Source organism: Rhineura floridana, chromosome 7, assembly GCF_030035675.1.
Source record: "Rhineura floridana isolate rRhiFlo1 chromosome 7, rRhiFlo1.hap2, whole genome shotgun sequence".
NCBI classification, from domain to species: domain Eukaryota; kingdom Metazoa; phylum Chordata; class Lepidosauria; order Squamata; family Rhineuridae; genus Rhineura; species Rhineura floridana.
The window spans coordinates 64,042,074-64,064,278 of NC_084486.1; the positions used below are offsets into that span (position 1 = coordinate 64,042,074).

At 37.6% G+C, this 22,205-nt stretch overlaps 1 protein-coding gene across 4 annotated transcripts; it reads right to left on the reverse strand.

The window, feature by feature from the left end:
- Positions 1-1,758: 1,758 nt before the first annotated feature.
- BUB3 (BUB3 mitotic checkpoint protein) lies at positions 1,759-18,600 on the reverse strand. Of its 4 annotated transcripts, none has more exons than XM_061635739.1 (9): positions 18,444-18,600; positions 16,820-16,920; positions 16,244-16,438; positions 14,767-14,836; positions 12,414-12,565; positions 9,276-9,434; positions 8,140-8,317; positions 7,459-7,679; positions 1,759-2,099 (listed from the first exon to the last, which is right to left on the reverse strand). In XM_061635739.1, the coding sequence occupies exons 3-8, from the start codon at positions 16,436-16,438 to the stop codon at positions 7,459-7,461; spliced, it is 975 nt and encodes a 324-aa protein (XP_061491723.1). In that variant the 5' UTR covers positions 16,820-16,920; positions 18,444-18,600; the 3' UTR covers positions 1,759-2,099. The 4 variants fall into 4 exon arrangements, with proteins under 4 accessions (XP_061491723.1, XP_061491720.1, XP_061491721.1 ...); XM_061635736.1 differs by having other exon boundaries at positions 7,463-7,679; positions 18,444-18,599; XM_061635737.1 differs by lacking the exon at positions 16,820-16,920 and having other exon boundaries at positions 7,463-7,679; positions 18,444-18,599.
- Positions 18,601-22,205: the final 3,605 nt, after the last annotated feature.

Consider the following 22,205-nt stretch of genomic DNA (forward strand, 5'->3'; position numbering starts at 1 on the left):
GACTGTTAACTATTTGACAGAGAAGCTGGATATAGGTGGACAGGTGCTATCTTTGTTGCACCTTCCAACATGACCAATCTTTAGCCTTCTATAAAAGGCAGTTTCGGAAGCTGAAATAATTTCACAATAGAAGAGACTAGAAGCATAGCACCTGTACAACTTGTTAATTTTGCTTATCAGGATTTACCACAAGGTACACTATATCTGTCTGTAGTAGGTTCCCAGCTCTGGTTAAATTTGGGTGAGGATTATCAGAAAGAAGGCTGCTCCATCTGCTAAACCTTTGCTGAGGAAGCTTCTTCTGTGAAAGCTAGTCTCTAAAACAGCAGTGTCCGACATCTTTTTTCGTACTTGCCAACACTGTGGTAAATGTGTTAACATTTTAGCCACGTGACAAAAAAGTAACTATTTTTGAGGGTAGAAAAATACACAATATTTGTATTTATTGATAAAGTTAGTGAGACATCTGACATACCTTTTCATTATGTAGTGCAGAGAAATCAGGCCTAAAATCAGTTAGACTACATCTCAACTCTACCTCCAAATTTTCATCCAATATCTGTGAGCTGTATTTTGATTTCATCACTTTTACAGCAGAAAAATTGATTCACAAGAGCTATATTGCACCAAAAATTGCAAAGTTTCGGAATAACTATATTTAGAACCACAAACTCATTTCAATTTAAAGTATGACCGCAGCATCATAACAATGGAATGATTTTTCAGATGTTGAGTGCTTTGAAATAAAATCACATCTACCTTGAAAGCATACGCCTCCAAAGAAAGAACAAGCTCTTGAGTTAGTTGAGAATTATAAATGTCAAAGTGCATTTTGCAGTGTAAAGGACTCAAGCTGTGATTCCTAAGGGTGGACACTTTTTGAACTGGTAGTATATACAAGAATTTTATTAAAATTTAAATTTTGCATTTAAAAAAACAGGTGGTACAATTAAACCACCAGTTCACTACAGGTCAATAGCCTTTTTGCCACATGTGGACACCAGGGCTCTAAAAGGCAGGCAAACCAACAGTTGGCAATACAGGTTTCTCTAAAGCAGCTAGGTTCCAATCTAGTACCAATTAACAATGTCTACTGCCTGGTCTTTATATATTTCACTATTGTCTTGAAGTGTTGCTGGATGGAATGTACTTTGGAGGAAAAGCGACTTCTCAGCTGGTATTATTTAATGATTCCCCATTTGATTTTAAAATATTTGGTTATTATTATGGATTTTTTAATTAATTTGTTTGTTTTGTATTTTAATTTATATATATAATTGATGAAGCTTCTTTAAGTGTTTCTAAATATAAAAGCATTAAAAAGAAATAAATCATATTAAAACAGCAGCTCTCTTGGTGAATGAGGGCATGTCTCGAACCAGTGTAATTCTTTTCAAAACTAGTACTTCTCAAAAGCTGACATTGATCTTTAATGGTGTACTATGCAGCTTCAACTGCCCCTTTTGACATACCATCTTGCATATCAAATCATCACTCCTCACAGCCCTACAAAATTTCAGCAATTTCTTTCCAAGACATGCTGAAGATATAATCTAATTTCCAAAGTAAAACAGCTATGCAAGCATTGCACATACACAATGCATACATCTCTCATTCCCAAGTTAAGCCTGTAGGCCAAACCCAAATGCCCCTTTTTTCATCATAGAACTGAAGAGGTGGTTCATCCAAGATCATGCCCCAGAAAACAACACATTAAAAAGCAAATGTTCTCACCACTAAACCGAAGACTACAGAAAGTAATGTCATTAGGAGTTTTTTTGTTTATTCAAGACTTTAAACCAGTATTAAACATGTACAAAAGTTCAACTACAAAATATTTCAAAGGAATCAAACTGGCTTACAGAAAGTTTACTACTGTCGAGACTGAGGAAAACACTATTTCATGGATAAACTAAAAAGAAAAGCATGAAATAGAGTATAATGAATGACTACACAAAACACTACTTTCAGTGAAATCATTACTGGAAACGTATCTTCATTTAATCCAAGTTTTGCTTTAAGCTAGTCTTGCAGGGAGCCGGTGGACAAATGTTTGAAAGAGAAAATCACTGAAGCTTTCTGTCAGAAGTTAAGTAGACCTGCAATAAAGAAGCAAGTTTCAGACAACTATCTGAATGTCCATACATTGCAAATATACTTTCAACAGAATGTCCATATTTGACAGAAATGTTTATAAATCAGAGACATGTTCATTATTTCCTTGCCTTTCCAAGTTTTTCAAGAGTTGCATTATTATAACAATTAAAAGTCTGCAAAGGGTAGTTGAAAAGCTCTAATTTACGAGGCACTATTACTTTAAAAAATGGCACAAGTTAACTACCAATGGATCACTACAAGAATTCTTCAGCATCTGGTTGAAAACTGGCATAAGCAACATGTCTGAAAAGCATATTAATGTTTCAGAAATTCGTTTAAAGGCAGAAACAAGTCCAAATAGATGCCTGTCTAAATGCATTGCAATTACGTTACAATTATTTTGGGAATACACAGATATGCTCTGCCTTGCCTCAGCTCATTACCAACTCAAAACAATTTGCCCTTCTGGGATCAATTGTTTGCTAATAAATAATTGTTTGCAGCAACAAAATGATATTAAGTACTTTTCTTATTAGTTTTGCTTCTACATCCTGTAATAAGATTCAAAACTAACTCACTCCCAGGGGTCTAACCTTAACCTTGCTGTGTTTAACAGCCCAGGAAATGATGAACCATCTGTTTCAGAAAATAATGGACAGCCAAGAGGAAATATTGTTTAATTGAAGATTAACCTCCTCAAAAAGCAGAACGAAGCATCTCTATAATTAGCAAACACAACACAAGGACAGAAACAGCTGAAAACAAAGTCATATGGCCAGGTCCTCAATCCACTGAAGACTGCTTCCCATTCTACAATTTTCAATTGCAATTGTAATGCAAGTCATTTGCAGGAGCACTCCCATTAACAAGGTGTAATGTGGAAAGTAGTTCCAAATATAGAAGTAGTAGTAGTAGTATTTCCATTATACTGATTTTCAGCAAGTTGCATTCATGTTAGTGTAACAGACAATAGCATAAAGCAAGACAAAGCCAGGGCTGGAAGAGACTGACTAAAAATGTAAAAGATGCACTTAAGTCCTGGTTATGGCTGGAATGTAGAAATGTGATCCTGGCTCAAGAATTTGAAATACTATGACTGCTTATATGGCTTCTCTGAAACTTTAAAATAAAATAAAAATGAAGAACGTATCCCAGAAGCATCACAGAAACAAATCTTCAAAAAAGACCTAGTGATATTTCCTTGTGGTAACCTAAAGGAAAGTCATTAAGAAATGTTATATTGTTGCTATTTCATGCAGGTGGACAGGAGAATACTGCAACTGTGGAACATTTCCACTTATTCGGTCAAATTCAAAAACCTGACCTATCATAAGGGATGTTTGGATAAAAGGTGGCTTAGGCTGCAATCCTATATAGACTTATCTGGGAATAAGTCCCACTGAACTCAATAGGCCTTACTTCTAAGTAGATATGTTTAGAATTACACTGTTGGAGGGAGAAGTGATTTTTGCAGATTCCTCATTCTCATGTATTCCCTGAAAACCTGCTCCAGAGGATTGAAAGACTTTCTGAAACAGTGTGGGAAGTGGCATCAGCAAAAATCCCCCACTCTGCTGGATGACTGTTCCTTCTGAGTGACACTCTGAATCCAATCCCAGTGATGTAAAGATCTTTGCAGCTCTACCATGACATATTTATGATGCTTTTGCTACCAGACAGTGAGTAACATCAGGAATGGAAAATTGCAGAAATACCCAAGAGAAATGAATTTATCAATACAAGAGAATATAAAAAAGAAAGATGTATAGACTTTGAATTAACATTTGCCTTTTATTAATTTATGCAAACACAAGTATAATTTGAATATAAATTTAGATATTATGCATTAATTTGATATTGTTCATTTTAGTTCATTTTAATTTTTTATGATTACATTTTTGTTTGCCTCATACTTGCATCCTTTACTATGACAAAACTATCCCTGGACACTTCATGGTTCTCCACTTTATCCTCACAACAACCCAGAGAAGTAGCTAAGTTGAGAAATGGTGATTGGCCTGAATGTCTCTGGTCCTAGTTCAACACACTTAACTACTACATCATTCTGGCTTGCACATATTTACTGTATAACATTCTGAAAACTGAAATCAGACTTTAAATGTTAAAAAAACTCTCAAGAGTACAGGTACAGTTGCCAAGATGTGCTAGTAAGATTTTTAAAAGTGCCAAGGTACTGGGACACAGTATCTTGTGCTCCATTGTACCTGCTCCTTCAGTAGCCAGAAGGGTTCCAGTTGTATCCTACAGCAAACAGGGGACGAAGAAATGGCCTGGACCCAGCTTATGTTTCAAGACAGCCATACCCTTTGAAGTTGTTTGTTTAGGTCTTCATGGGAGACACCACTCTGTAGTCCATTAGTGTGGTAGAGGCATGTGCTAGGGCCTTCCCTGTTATAACACATCTTCTGGAAATCCGATCCCAGAAGGTCTCCCTCCTTCAATACATTGCTCTGCATATAAATTACTCTTAGCTTAATTTTACTTTGTTTTTTTAAGTTGCTTTACTGTAAGGTGCCCCTAGCAAGGGCACTTTGGAAAAAAGAATACATTTCAAAATAAAAGTAAATCCCCTCTAACCCTGAACTCAGAGACTCTGAAAGCCTGCACAAGCTTATTTGCCTGGCATGCATTACTTTGCTGCATATAAATGTTAAGACAGGATGGGCTTGGAAATATTACTCTTCATTCCACGAAGCCTATTTCAATCACTCAACAAATCACTTTAAATTTTAAAGAACTATCTACTTTGGGGATATTTTATGAGGCAATTGCAGGTCTTAACAGGCAACATTATACCAATTGTGAGAATGCACACTGTCACTCTAAACTGCCAACTTCTTGTAGAGAGAAGCAGGTCAAGCCACTGGGCTTCCCACCTCTCTTCTATGAACTGAATGTTACATTTACACAAAAAGATGAAGTGAACAACTATGAATCTCTCCTATACAATGCAAGAGGGAATCTTCCATTTTGATGTTTGGCAGGTTTATCGTTTTACCCGTTTTACATATACTACAGCAGTGGCGGGCAGAAAGTATATCAGGAGGTATTAGTAGATCTTTGGGTGGCTAGTAAATCAGCAAGGGTTGCTAATTCCTAACGGTGTAGTATTCAAGCAGACTTGCGGGGTACTTTTTGGCCCTAGATGCACTTTTCATTGTGTAATTTAAACATAAGTAGACATGCAGGGATGTCATAGGACATTGTCACAAATTTTAATCTGTACAACGTGCCCAAACTTCAGCCAGTTACCACCTACCATTTTCCTTCTGGAATTAAAAACCACTGGGGTCCAAAAATACCCCAGGAAAAGGCCCTAGGGGCAAATTTCCATTTTTCATTGTGTCATTTACACATCAATAGCGGTTCGGAACCTCTTTTCCCCACAGACCATTTGAAAATTGCTGATGATCATGGTAGAGCACTTAATGAGTTTTCTGCCTGCTGTAGCTACTGTAATGCACTGTGCTAGATGCTGTCTGATTTTTAATTGAATGTTTATTGCTTCTTTCATTTCTTATATTGTATTACAATTTGCATTCTGTAGAATTCAAACTGTACTACAAATAAAATATAAGAAATAAAAGAAGCGATAAACATTCAATTAAAAATATGAGTATTTAATGCAGACATGCCATGGACCACCTGAATGAAACTTGCAGACAACTGGTGGTCCATGGATCACAGTTTGGAAATCTCTGTTCTAAGACACTGTCACAAACTGTCACTTGTACAACATCCCCAAATTTCAGCCAGTTATCACTTAATGTATTCCTTTTGGAAATAAAAAACTACTGTGGTCCAAAAGCATCCCAGCAAAAAGCCCCCGAGGCAAATTTCTGCCCCAAACGCAATTTTCATTGTTTAATTTATACATGAGTAGACCTACAGGGTTGTCCTTCTGCAGCATTGTCACAAAATGTCAACCATATATTGTCCCTGAATTTCAGCCAGTTAGCACTTACCATTTTCCTTCTACAAATAAAAAAACACTGGGGTCCAAATATATTCCTGAAATTGTGTTGTTTACGCAATAAGCATGGGGAAGGGGCCAGCTCAGAAAATTGCTACCGCTTCTGCATAAGTGTTTTTTGGCTCAAGGTGTTTTGGTATTATCAAGCACAGAAAAAAAAAAGGTCTCTAGGAGAAAAATCACTCCATCCTTCCACTGGAAATCTAACTGGGGGTCCAAATATACCCCAGTCAGCCAGTGTGATTTTTCTGCCAGGTCTGCATGAGGGTTAACTATAGTAACAAAATGACTTCCCATCTACGTAAGGCTGCCAAAATAAAAGAATTAACCAGGACTGGAATTTTGAAAGGACTTTAAGCTCAGTTCAGTTTTGGTCCCAAAAACAAATTCCTATGTTCAAAATGTGCTCAGAGGCACTCTATTCTTTAAATCTAAATATATGTACATCTTGTGCACTTAGCTGTGTTTGGTAGATCACGGGGTTCTAGTAAATACAGAGTAGAAGTCTACACATTCCTGTACTACACAGCATAAAGGCCATCTTCCAGATCATCTTTCCCTACAGGCAAGTATACTCATATCTGCTCCACCTCCCCTTCCTGAAGGCAAATATGCTAGCAAATATGCTGGTAGGGATACCAGGCAGCTGTGGAGCTAGTGGAAATAGCCAGTCCCCAGAGGTTTCAAACACTGCAGGCATATGCATTTTCTTGGCACTATAATATGCTCAAGTGGCAAACTTGAATGTAGGAAATAAACTCCAATGTGCATACAGTGGCTGAGGGAAAGAAAATCATGATGCATTTAGCTTTAGGCTGGATTCATTATAGCTCTGTGCAACAAAAGCTAGTATTTTCTTTACTAGCAAAGCACAATCTTAAACATTAAAGAGTTAAACACACCAATTTAAAATTATTTTCTTATAATTTAAACCATTACTATAGCAGCTCTGCTTTGGTGTACTGCACGAGCAGCTCAGATCTATGTGACTGTAAAAAGATTGCCAATAGTTTGAAATCTTAAAGATTCAATATAACTAGATTCTCCCATATAAATTATCCTAAATTCTTCAACTTAATTTTAAAGCAGTGAGCTAGTAATAATGGCATGACTTCACATAATAGCTCCTATTCAAGAAGAATGAGAGTTTGACATTCTTCTCATACAAAACAAGTAGACAATTTTATCCACCAGATGTCTATCAACTTACGGATATTGAAAGCTTGGGGAATACAAGATAAAATCAACTCTAGTCCTACTGTCAAGCTGCACTATCTACCAGGAATAAATAATGCTATTCATGAATTTAGGAAAATTAATAAATCCTGGAATAAAGTAGAAAAAGCTCAAATACAGCTGAAACTTACTCACTTGGGTTTTGTTTCGGCATCTGTCACTTGCCGAATAAAGATACCATCTTCAGGATGTTCAATGTCATCCATTTCATACATATAAGATGATGCGATTGCAAGGGTGGTTCCATCATTACTGAAGGCTAGAGATGCTATGCTGGTAGGATAGCGATGGAACTGACAGAGTCTCTTTTTATTGAATGGATCCCAAATATTGACGAAGCCATCGGAACCACCTACAAATGGATTTGCAAAGAGCCATAAGAGCAGGAACTAACATTACCGATATCTGTACAGTTAAGTATGTACAGAAAGTATAAGGAAACCTGTTGTTTTCTCTGTAGGAAGTGCATAAAAATCAAGCACATGGTGCAGGATACACAATGGGTTCTTAATTAAAGAGCCCTGAGCTCCTTCTGGGAGGAAGGGCAAGCCATAAATTTAACAATAAATAAATGCAGAAAGTTTTCAAATTCAACAGGTTACCAGGTTTACAAGCATGCAAACCAGCTACAAAGTAGAAACTATATTTTAGCTTATATTTACATTATACTTTTGAGAACGAAATGTTCTAAATATGTTAAAGGATTCACAGAACAACTGAAGCTTTTCACATGACTGCTTGACCAATATAACTGAAGAATTGGATCTTATCAACCAACACCATTACTAAGAATAAAAACGTTTCTAGATTACCTGTAGCAAATGTGTTATGAACATTGTGGAAAGAGATGGCATTGACTGGATAAATCTGTTCAATGTTATTCTCCTTCAATCTGTGACATTTGAAAGCATATTTCTTCTTCTGTACCTCCAAACTTGGATCCAAATACTCAACAGCAACACGACCCTCGATAGAGCTTAACACATAACCCTATAGGAGAAAGAGAAAATCCTCACTTATTTCCATGACTGATCATATAGTTTTTTTCCTTTATGAACAGCTCTGTATCCATAAGACATTTATAAGATGTGCACAACCATCCTACATTTCACATTCCACTTGTGAGACATAGGTCCACTCTGAATCCCGAAGATGCATGAACATAAAAGAAAGAACAAAAAGAGAAAGAGGCGATTCCCAAGGGAAATATAAATTATTTCCTTAGCAATGCTTCCTGATAAAGAATGTTGCATTCCAGTTCTGACATTAAGTGTTATCTGTGAAAACAGAGGACACACTAGCGCTTTTTAGAAAGAACAGATCCCAAAAGATCTCTTTTGGATAGAAATAACATCTGACAAAGTTCACTTTCATTTAATGTCTCCTAGCTATCTTGGTATCTGACATGAAGAAGGGTCCGTTAGCCTTTTCCTTTACATTTTTCCCACCTCAAGAAGAGCAGAAAAAAGCTAAACACTACACTGAAACCCTGAGAAGGAATTATGAGAGAAACAAAGACTCTCTTGTTCTTATGTTAATTCTCTTTGTGGCTTTGATAGGTTTAGGAAAAAGCCATGCCAAGCCCAGAAATAACTCCTAAGCAAGTAGGGTTTTTTTAATTTAAATCCTGTAACAGTATTTCCCAGAACACTAATTTTCTTAGAGCCTAGCATTTATGCTAGTCTAGTGTTCCTGCATAATTCAGAGTTCTCTGTGATAATTTTAGAAACAAATATCAAAGTTGCTGTAGTTTCCAACCACATTAGCAGCTTCAAAACCTCCTAAGAAGAGTAGAGCATATTTATCATTTGTCTTAGAGGTAGCAATAAAGCTTGCAAGACTCAAAATAAACATTATGAACAAGTCAATCATAAATCTCAACATCTGATACAATGGAGACTATTTTTCCTACATTTATGTTTGAAATACTGCAGCACAATTTAAATACCTGTTTGTTAGGGAATGCTCTGATGCAACGAGTCTGATATTTAAGACTTGATTCTCTTCTCTGTTGAACATAGCCCATGTTTCGTAAGTCCCATACCAAAACTCTCCGACCAGCTGTTCCCACTATCAGTCTGTCACCAGACACAGACAATGTATACACCTTGGAAAAAGTGATCAAGTATTATTACATTTTTCAGCTTTAATATTAGGATTTCTACTTTAACAGTGTAAAGGTAGCACAAAAGATTGCCTGTTCCATTAATATGTGCAATGATAACAGACTTTTAAAAGTGAAAGACTCAGACTTAACTGTCCATGAAACAGTAAAATGCACAACACATGGACTACACAAGACTCACCCACATCAAAATGCCAAAGTCCTAAATATAAAATCTTCCTATAGATAAGAGTCTTAAGACACAGAGATGCATTTTTTCTTGTTATTTTTCCTACTTCATATATATCCCTAGTGAAATTTATCCATTCTCATGGACCATTGTTTTTCCAGCCACCACACAAACTTAAGTTTCTAACAGTGTGCCTGCCAACTCATCTAACTTGAGCTTTCTCAAATTTTTCTTTCCCATGGTTAGCACAAACCACTGCACATCCATTTCTAATCTTCAAAGGGTTGTAATAACTTTTGATTTTAATTTAAACTGATTTAAGCAACATTTTCTATTTTATTACAACCTTTTGAATTTTTTATTAATCAGTTATTTAAAAAAATATTAATCAGTTGTCATGTAAAAATCTTTCAAAATAAAAATTAACTCATATCAGCTTTTTCTAATTATACTTTCTAAAAGGCACATATTCTGATCATTGCATATGCTTAATATGCAATCTTGTATCTGATTAGACCCTTCATTTCTAAACATACACTGGATTGGATCCAGAGTTAAGCAAACACAACGGGACTGGGTAGAATCAGACTTCCCCACCTCCGTTCCCCATGACAGCCCCCCCAACCAGCCCCAATGTTTTACTGAAAGTTGGGGCCCATGCAAAATGGTGTACACTATGGCAAAGGGGGCTGACAGCAAGCCCCCAAAGTCAGGTGCCTATATCTTCCACAAGTTGAGTTCCCACTTTAGAAGGTGCCTCTGCCCAATTTTCAGATGCCCCCTTGTCCTCTCGCATCAGAGGCACCCCATTCAGTAGAGTCCCGCAACCCTTAGTGAGGTATACTTGGGTGACTGATGTGGGGAGTAGCAGCAGAAAACACATTTAATAGATCCAACCCATTAAATTGTGCAACCATGTTGTACCGCTAGATAATAAACCTATATTAAGGATAATAAACCCATATTCAGGTTTTATAACAGACTGACAATGGCTCAAACAGTGACAAATTATACAAAAATGTGTACAATATAAAATGTTTTAACACAAAAAACATAGTATAGAGAAATATATACAGGAAATACTGCATCAGGGGTGTTAACTACGTCAAATCTTCGTTACAAACTGGTGTCACACCTGTAAAGTATGGTTTTCTGCACCCCACAAACAAATCAAATGAAACCAATATCATGAAATAGGCTAGGTATACACATTTATCAGATACACTATTAAAAGAAAGTGACATAATGAACCTTTCTGTACCAATAAGAAGTTTTTTTCAGCGTGACTGTCTATTATATGGCATTCTCTGAGCAATTCATCACAGTTTTCTACATACAACTATAAATCACAAGCAAAAGTAATGCATTTTTATAATGATCAAAGATTTAGATTATGCAGTGACGATAGTACCAGGCTATTTAGACATGATGTGGTCCAGATTGACAGCTCACCACTATGTTTACAAAGTATTTCAGTAGAAACAAACTGGGCTCCTTCTGGAAGGGTGGGATATAAATTTAATAAATAATAATCGTAGTAGTTTTACACTTGCATGTATCAGCTTATGAAAATGAAGACCAGCAGGAGTTCATAGATAAAAACGCAATAATACAATCACTGTCTAGTGAGTGGAAGTACTTAAAGCCTCATCTTACCCCTTTCTATTAAAACATGTTGCTATTCATACCATGAGACTGCAGTAATGTGTTAAAAGTTACACAGTTCAAGTTACTCTTAAATACAAAACTCAAGGTTTATTTTTGTCAGTACTTTTTCCCATTAATCTGTTTGCTTGTAAGCCAAGATTAAGGCAGGATCCCAACAGCTGCTTGCACATTACTCATGGACTCTGAATAGTAAAGATGCTGGAAGTAATCAAGTTGCGACAGTTAAACTTTCCTGTTTATGTTGGCCTAAATAAATACACCCATAAAGGCCTTCCTGCATCAGTGACATGAAACCACATTACAATGCAGGCAATGCTGCTGCTGGGCTTCTTTGATACAGCATTAGAAAGTGGTCTCCTTGCTGTCCTCAAAAGGAGGTTATTTCACAGAAACTATCATCATTGGAGAACAGCCTTGTTTTGAACACTCAGCTATAGCTGGAAAACACTGCGATGGATCAGCGTGCAAAGTTAAACAAAATAACATCCCAATAAGTTGCCATTTTTTGGTTTTGATTAGGCTGTGGTGAGAAATTGCTGGTTCAGATTTAACAAAAAAAAAAAAGCAGTCTTATCCTGGTGTGATAAACTGGATTATTAACAAACTTTGGTTGGTACAAACCAGCATACCCAAGTTTGGCAAAACAAGAAACTGCAGTTTAGAAACAAAACAGGAGTGAAGCTTTAAATCTCCTCCTCTCATAAGTGTGGGGGGAGGAGAGGGGAGGCTTATGCTGCTCAAGCCAACAATAAACCATGGTTTGCTGTTATGCCTGAAAAGAGCCATTAAGTTTTCCTAGCATTACTAAGCTTGAATTCATTATTGAAGACAACTAAAGAATTAAGTTTGTATTTTTCTGGTATTTAAAATAACTAGTACCTGGCAAATATGTAAAAACTCAAATTTTATTCTCATTAATAGTGTTTCTGAATGTTTAATGAAAGCAACTGATCTTAAAGATATCAATACTTTAATTGCTCAAATGCATTCCTTAACAACATTAAAAATGGTTTACTGGTGTAATCCTATAAACATCTATTAAAAAATAAACCCCACTTAACTCAATAGAGCTTATTCTGAGTAGTCATGCAAAAGATTGTAGTATAAGTTGCTTAAATACAAACCTTTTCAGGCTGAGAAAATGTTCCTGCATTACAGGGTGTTCTGGGATCCCATAACTTGACTGTTTGATCCCAACTTCCTGTTACCATTACATTCACCTCTGGACAATATTCAACACATCTGATAGGAGCATCATGGGTGCCAACAAGATTTTCTGTAAAAATATGTATGTACACACAAATCTGAACACACAGCTTCACTAAACTTTTTGATAACCAAATTTAAGAAAAAGAACAAAGCAATATTCATACAGTGGTAACAGGTTCTGATCTACCATTCACTAATGTATGTGCATGCTGGGACAACTTTCAAAGGACGCTTGATCCTCTAATCTTTGCAATAGATATACACTTCTGAAGTGTTAAATGTAGACTAATAGATATCAAGTCAGTATTTCAAAGAAGCTTAAGGGGGGTGTTGGTACTCATGCAGAGATTTTCAAATGAACAAAAGAGATTTGTGCACCTAACTCTGTTGGGGTCCTCTGAAAATCCTAGCCATGAATAGCATGTTACAAAGATCTAATACTTGGTGAATGTGGCAAGACCACATCAGTTCATGCCTTTGCCACTTGTGAGTAATTAGGCACTTTCAACAAAACTGTCAATAAACCTTTATTCCACATCACCATTCATTTTATCAATGTATCCTGTAGTATGAAACTGTTTTAGAAGCTTTTCAAGTGATGTTGAATACTTATCCTATAATATCTCAGTTTCTTTCTCCAACTTAGGAAAGGAACAAATTAGTACTTTTTTAAATCCTCTAGAAGTTATTCTAAATAGCTTCCTTCTCCAGAGCAATAGCCCAATTCTCCAATATCTTTAAAGACATCAAGCACTGACTGAAAATTTCTTATCAAGTTACAATGTCACAGCATCTAATTTCATCCTGTACAATGATAAAAAGCAGCTTTTCTGACACTGAGCCACTCTATTTCCAAATATCTAGGTGTCTGATCCTATTTTCCCTGAACCAACTACAATGACTATTTACAATATTACAGGATATTTGTATGGGGAAAGAGGTTACATGTCCTCTTAACAAGTCAGAACAACATGCAACCATACTCACCAGGGCTGTGGAGTTGGTACGCCAAACCTTCAACTCCGACTCCTCTATTTTCCTAGTCACTCAGACTCTGACTCCTTCATAAATAGCAAATGTATTTTAACTAGTAATAACACATTTACTGTAGTAAAATGGTAGCACAAGGCATTTCATCACCACCACGCGAATCAAGAGCTTGGAAAAGTTCAAAAAAGTAACTTTTCCAAGCTCTGGATTCACATGGTGGTGATGAAATGCCTTGTGCTACCATTTTACTACAGTAAATGTGTTATTACTAGTTAAAATACATTTGCCATTTATGAAGAAGTCACAGTCTGAGTCAGAATTGGAGTCGGTACATTTCTACCAACTCCGACTCCACCCAAAATTGCTCCCGACTCTGACTCCACAGCCCTGATACTCACGCTTCAGCATTTCACTCAGCAGCTGTACCCCAGATTTCTCTCACCACCACCCAAAATGTTCTAACCACAATTTACGGATTTTGTATTATTGTTGGTCATTTACAGTATTTTTCTCATCTTCCCTTAAAACTACTCAAGCCTCACGCACTATTTTATGAACTAAGATGTCTGAAGAACAGTTTAAGAGTTATTTGGAGTAGGTACTAAAAGAATCTCTCACATATTAAGGTACACGTGCAGATGGTATGCACACAGGATAATGCCCTTCTTCCAAACTCTCAGGCAAGTCTAAAAGACTGTGAAAAGGAAGTTGGGGAGGTTAAATTGCTCATAAATACATTTCTAAAGGGAAAAGAACATGTGAAACCATCAAGTGTAGAGAAACTACTGCATACAACAATGTCATATGGCAATATTGATAGTTTCCCTTCCCCAAATTAACACTAGAACTGTAACCAGAAAACAAGATTGTTTTAAAATAAAATTTCAATACAATGCAAATGTTTTTATATATTCAGACAGAACCATAGGATTCTTAGTATAGAATACTCTCTCCTTAGCAGACAAAACACCTGCATTGACTAATAAAGCATTAAATGCCCTTAATAAAACCAAGAGCAGTGCTGTACAAAATGAATGGGAGCTACAAAGAGTGCTCACATAAAACCATATGGCACAGTAAATAAGAATTTCAGCAATTGTATGAAAAAGAACAACATTTATCTTTTACTTTAATACAATCTCTACTAATACCTTAAGAAATCCAGTCACAATACTTTTCTTTTTTAAAAAACGCTATTTTCTGTGTATTAAGCTACTGTTGAAACTGCCCATGTTCTCCTACGTAAGCACACTCTACTACACCTCTGGATTAGGTTACCTTGATCAGTGTTCAAGTCATGCATTTTTAACTGTCGATCCAAACCTCCACTCCAGGCATGTGTAGGGTCCTTCAAGAGAAGAAAATCGTTCACTTACGTTCTATATCTGTAATCCAAGAAACTATAAAATATTTTCACAGGCATTAATTATTCTTTTTTAAAGTCTTATCCAGCAGCATCACCAAGGATTCAACAAAGCAATGCTCTACTCATAAGCAGCATAGCCCTTTCAAGCTCATACATAAAAATATTTTGGATGAGGTTGCTCTCATACTGGCTATATTCCCATTTTACTTTACGTCAACACGAGAACAGGGCAGATGAATAAATAGCAGTAGCACTCGAGCAAAAGGCCACTCAGGATATATATCTGTGGGAAGAATTGATAACCCACCCGTTACAAGTGGCTTGGGCTCCTTCACAGGGGCAAGGGCAACATTTTCAAGTACCAACACATACAATTACAAAAGTAAAGATTAGAAAATAAAATCCCAATTATTCAGTGTGTTTGACAATGCTATACTGATATTCATTGTTTGAAAATGAAATAATCTTGATGAAATCCTGCAGCACAACAATTACTGTATATAGGAATGAAATACTGTACTTGGTTATGAAATAAAACTAAAAAAAGTTCAAAAATCATGGATGATATCCAATGATGCCTGCATGACTGCACAATTGACTTCCACTCATGGAACTGCACACCCCCTTCCTGCACATCCCTTCACAGCCCCCAAAAAGACATCTGTTCTGGTGAGTTGAAGAACCCTCTACAGCAGATTTTGGGGGCATGCAGGGGCTACATAGTGGAGGAGGAAGGAAAAGTCCCACTTCCTGAGCAGAAGACCATTCATGTCACCCATGACTGGCTTTGAATGGCTTTCTCTTTTCCCATACATGTTTACAATCAAAAGTGTGTTTTTAAAGCAGGGCTGGCAATCAGTTTAACAAGTCTGTTTTGTTATCTGTCTTTAACTAAACTTAATTATTAATCCATTAAGTTGGCTTATTAGTACAAAAAACTCAGTAAGGGTACCTTTTTTGAAACAATGAAGGCAACTTTTGTTTAAATAAGTTTTCACTGGTTGTTGGCAAGTAAGGCTATCTTTAATATTTCCTTTTTTCATTCCCCATTATAGCAGCACATCACAATCACAGTAGCATCCAAACAATCAAGAATGCCCTTAATTTATAGCTCCCCTAATTAATCAACGGCCAGGATACAGAGAGGCCCATGTGCAAGTGCAAAGTATTTCTGATGACAGAAAAGAAGAGGAGATGCTCCAAAGGCCAAGAGTGGATTCTTGCCAGGTGGGAGGAGCTGAAAACCCCATGCAAGTACAAAACATTGTGCATGGCACTTTGGAATCCAGCCTAAAGCCTTGAGTAATCTACCAATTAAACCAATTATATGTCGCATCCCTTCTAGTAACATCCAAGAATAAAACCACAAAGTGATTAAAAAAAACTTACATAAAAAGCACAGTCAAGGACAGGTCCTGTATGTTGATACTTGAGTCTCATGGTGTTGGCAGGAACATCATACAATCGTACAGTAGTGTCCCACGATGAGACAAGCAGAAACTGAGATGTGTTAGGACTAAATTTCACTGATGAGATTCCATCTTCCGGTGGTTGGTTCAACTTAAATTCATTTGACCCAGTCATCTGAATAAGGTTGTACAAACGTTAACTGTAGATTATGATTTTCCCCCTAAATCATGTTTGCCCAAAATTTCTAGATTGGCAAATTTTAAAGAGGAATTACATCAACATTAATGTAAGAACATAAGAGCCTGCTAGGTCAAGTCAATGACCCACCTAGTCCGGCACTCTGTTCTCACAGTAGCCAACCAGATTAACCTACATTCTATTACGTGCATTGTCATTTTAGAGCATTTTATATTCATAATTTAAATCTTCACAACAGTAAACAGATGTAAGGAACCTGCACTATTTATTACTTTCACTGAATTTTGGTGGCTGTGATTTCTTGTTAATCTTTTTTAGTACTGAATAAACAATAACAAGTATTTTAACTTTGGATACCTCAAGAATATGCGGGAAACCCTTTTTTAAAAATAAAGCAGACTGGAAAAGAGTTTTCAGAATGTCTGTTTGTTAACAATTCTTCAGCTAATCAGCATCTCCTGTGATTAAAAAGTATTCACTGGTTACTAAAATGAAAAACATAATGAAGTTACATAACACCTTAAGCTATTACTGAACTACTTTAGCTTTAACATTAAAAAACTAGTCTATATCAATAAATCTAATATAAGAGAACAGTAATATTTGTGCGCACACGTAAATTTTACATACTCTTAAAATTAAAGTTCATCCAACTCCAAAAATATCTGGCGGTTACTGTGCAGCCTGAGGTATAGCAACTTCTTATTTAAAAACAGAGAAAATCCCTGTAACAGTTAAAAGAAAAGTGGGAGAACTAAAAGAAAAGTGGGAGAGACAGAGGCAGTATTATCAGAATCTGTACCCACAGGCTATTTTGGATCTCTGAATATCAGTGTTGAGTTTACAGGGAAATCAATGATGGTGGTACAAACAATTCCACAACATACCATGCATTCATTGCCATTTTGGTTATTTCAAACAGAGTCCCTGAAGTGCACAGGAGTGGAAGAATCTTTCCACAGAGAAGCACTTTAATATTAAATCATTGTCTGTTTTCCCAGGTCTGAAGTTTCACATTCATGGATTAGAAAAATTCATGAAAAATAGATATTTCATAGTTATGATACCTATGTAAGAACCTCCGATTGAGAGACTAATAATATTATATTCCATCCTTCCTCCCAGTACTCTGAATACCAGTTGCTAGGGAACAATAGCCAAAGATGGCTATTGCCTGGGCATCCCAAAACTATCTGATCACCCACTATAGGAAACAGGATACTGTATAACAGTGCCCGTTGGTCTGACACAGCCAGACTCCACTATTCTTATGTTTTAGCTATAATTTCACAAGCCTGAATAGCACAAAATCATTGCCCCTTTTTTAAATGCTTGATCCTAGAAGTGAAAACAACTGCCTTAGAGCAACAGCTCTCCTAGGTATTGAAAAATGATGGTGGGGGCGGAACGGACTCCCGCCCCTTCCCCATGTGATGATCCCTACCTATTTTTCCCTACCACAAGTATTACTTTCCCGCTCCTAAGAGGCATCATAGTTAGCCGAGATCATTGCTGATACAGGTAAAAGTGCAGTGGTCAATCCTCCCACATTTTGTGAACGCGAAAAAGGCTTGTAGGCCGAGCCTATCACGGGTGCTTACTCAAAAGAAAACCCAATTGGGCTCAATAGGACTTGCTCCTATAGGAGCAAGTCTTAAAAGACACATACATATACCCGCCCACCCGCTGGGGTACAAGGAAAAAAACGTGAAGGGGGGGAGGCTCGCGAGAATCAGATGGGAAAGTTGGTTGGGGGGATATAACGGGCGTGGTCTGGAAGGGACCTGTATAAGGAGCAAGAGGAAAGGACCCGCAGGCCTAGGATAGAGAACGCACTCCGTACCGCGCTTCCCTCGGGCCAAAAGTGGACCTACAGAGACAATGACTAAGAATTATCCATGGCGTGGTAAGACTCTCCTTGGCAAGGCTAAACGATAAATAAATAAATAACACCATTAAAAAGGGTGGGGGGAGCCATTACCTTGTCCTCCAGCGTTTCACGAGGCCTCTCTCACCAACCGTCTTCTTGCTCGTGCCACTTGCTTGCTGCTTGCGCGCGCGCGCGCGCGCACTCACACGCCAAACACTAAACCAACCCCCAACAGCCCAGCTTAACCGCCTGCCTCGATCGGTGATTGGTTGGTTTGAATGACTAAACGACCCGCACGCACACTGACCAGCATGCTCCGCGAGCAACAAACGTAGACTACAACGCCCAGCATGCAACGGGCTCCATTTACTCTTGCGCGGTCTTCGTTGCAGTCCACGGTTCCTTGCTTCCTCGCCAGTCCTCCCTTTCTCCTTGCTGGGGCAATATGCGTGCCGTCATGCCAGAAGCCCCATCTATATCTATAGGTCTTCCTTTCATGCACCGCTCTTACAATCATGGCGCTAGTCACTTTGGGCGGCCAGGGGACGCTGAAGAAGGTTTGTCACTCACGGCAAACTCAGGCCTTTATCGTGGGCCTTTGAAGCAGGTACTCTCGCCTTTGGACGGAAGGCCCTTTCGTCTTAATTGGAATAGTTTCAAATAAAAATGCTTAGAATTTCCGTCGTTGTCGTACAGCAACAACGATTTATATATCCTTATATGCGACGGCTGCATCTATGAATATATTCCCACGAATGTAGCCAGGGGAGAAAACAGGGCGGTAATCCTTCATCCACTAATCTCTAGGGAATTTGATTCTAAGTATATACTTAAAAGATTGCACCGTTATACCAAAATTCTTTCACACGAAAATGTTTTTATATCTCTTGTTTTCTGTTCGGTTCCACATTTTAAAAGTTTTCTTTTAAAGCTTCAATACGAAAGAAATACTTATCTGACCTTTAAACATACATGTATATATAAATGCGTGGGGAAACTTGGAAGAAAGGGAGAACACGGTCGTCTTTACCTTTCCTCCCCCCCCCCTTATTCTTTACATCACGTTTCCTTGTAATTTTGATGTTAACATTTGGCCACACCTATACATGCACACACCCTTTTACTCCTTATGTAACGATTATAATTATATTTATAGAAATTAAACCTACCGAACCTCTTGCTGTAGCTGTTTTCAATGTGTGTGTACATAAATATATCGTCCAAAATATTATACTTTCATATTTAAAGCTAAGTAGGACACGTGTATACAGCATAGAAAAAGAAATAAGGTCTACTGGATTTGTCTTTTCTCGTTAGGCTTTCCGTCTAGTTCAACTCCTCTCATTTTGAAGCAGCTTTCAAAACCCTTCCTAAAACTTTGACTTCTTGTATCCTTACATTTTTGCATAATCCCATGGTCAGGACAAAGGACAATTTGCCTTTGAAAGATAAGTCCAAGTGGCATCAGATGGAAATTAAGCGGGCATGCTCTTAATGGCGAGAGAGATGATAGTGAAAAATGTTGTTGTAACAGCACTGCCATTGATGCCTTGTGGTAGAATCGACACAGAAGCAGCAAGTTGGGGATAATTCCCAGATGGGGAAACAGGGTGTTGCAGAGACACTTCGCAGTTCAAGGTTAATCAGTTCACCTTGCAGTTAAAGCAGATTTCACCAACAAGATAGTCTCAGAAGTTAGCAATGTACAGCTCTCATTGTTTCCCCCTCTTTATAAACTACTAAGTCCTTCTGTGTACTCATGCTTGCAATTAAAGCAGATTAACTGTAAACGCACATTCACAGAAGGATTTAACAGGTGAACCTCACACAACCCTACACACGTTGATTTGGAAGTAAGTCCCATTAAGTTCAGTAAGGCTTACTCCAAGGTAAGTGAGTATAGGATTGTAGCCTGTAAAGAGGGGGGGGGCTCAATGAGATCTATGAAATGCTAACTGCTGAGGCCCACTGTGTAGTTGACTTAAGCGGCGCAGCAGTTTCTTCTCCCATCACCTGGTTACAAACTTGTCTGCCTTGTAACTATAACACTACTGGACTACAAAAAATTTTTTTAAGTATTTCTAGTGTCGTGGAGCAGTTCCAAGGTTTGCAATAATGCTCAGGATTGATCAACAGTACAGTACGATTTGCAATACGAGGATAAGGATTACAGGAAAACACCAAATTGGTCTTCTTAAAACAATTTTTGTTTTGTTTTGCTTCACTGAGTACCATTGAGGTGGGTGGAGGATCTGTATTATGCAAACCGAATATATGCAAACACCCTGTGCGTCTGTAGTGCTATGTACTCAGTGCCATGTACTGTCATTTAAAATCCAATAAATGTGTACTGATATTCCACTTGGATTTGAATCATCTGGTTTCGGGTATGTTTTACAAAGCCGGTTATTTTCAATATTAATGAAAAGGAAAATAAAAGATTCAAGGAAAATGAAAGTAGTTATAGGTTGAAGCGATGAGGCAGAAAATAGGATATTATATATACATGCCTATAGTTAAGTGTTGGACTACGACCTGGGAGACCAGGGTTGGAATCCCCACACAGCCATGAAGCTCATTGGGTGACCTTGGGCCAGTCACTGCCCCTCAGCCTCAGAGGAAGGCAATGGTAAACCCCCTCTGAATACTGCTTACCATGAAAACCCTATTCATAGAGCCGCCATAAATCGACTTGAAGGCAGTACATTTACATTTATTTGTTTCTCTACACACACACACAACCAATGAAAGGGCACTCATCCTAAGTACATCTACAGGAAACAAGTTATGTTGACAATATGAACAACACTTTACATGAATATGCTGAGGATCGAGTGAATTACTTCCATTTTTACGTTGTCGGTTGCAAATATTTAGCCACAACCTTGATCCTAGAGGAAACTTTGGAAATGCCTCCTGTGCACCTAATGCACTCAGGTATCAGTAATGAATTTCCTAGGCTGTATATTGTTTGTTTGCTTTACATAGAAGGGCTACACTCCTGAATGCATTTGTTTCTGGATTAAGAGTTCTTTACATGTACTGAATATGGAATCTCTCGTTGGTTTTTGAGAAAATGGTTCAGAATAATAATTTCTAAACTATCACTTTGCACGAAAAAAATGCATCCCGAGCTCCTTATTTACAAGGGCCATATGGGGCGTAATCTTCCCCCTCTCCTTTTAAAAATATCATAAATGTAATTTTAGCTGGATTGTAGTTACTTATTGCATTTTAAATAGCCTTTTCTATTAAGATCCTGGGTGAACCAAGGAACAGGTGGCTGTGATAAACCACGTAACGGCACCTGCAATTTAAATAACACTTGATGAAGTATTTACTTTTTGTTTAAACGATTCGCTTCCTCCTCTCGGCACATCGGAGGCTGCAGGTGTTTTGCAGCGCTGTGGGTGAACGCTCAGATCAATCATGGATTGGTTATAATGTCACATTTCTATTTAAAAAGGAGCTGGCAAAGGCACTTTGCATGAGATCTTGGCATTTAACAGAATACATCTCAAACTAGGAAGAAAGCCCATTTCCGGAAACACTTGTCAGCTGCGATCACTTAATAAAGGACGTTCATCTTCTTTTCAAATAACTATATACATGAGCTGCTTTGATCCGAATGCGTTTGACATTTGCAAGCTTTTACCCGGATTTGCCGTGTAGAAGCTTATATTTTCCATTCATTTTAATGGGGGGGGAGAGGAGAATGTGCCCCATCTGTGGTTTTACTATGAGGGCACAGAAGTAGAAGTGGTAATGTGGTTAATATCAATGAGCTGGATGCGAATCACGTAGCATACTTCCAAACAGCGCAGATCCAAGACCAGTTAAAACGATTTAGGCCAATTGGCACCTTTACCTGCA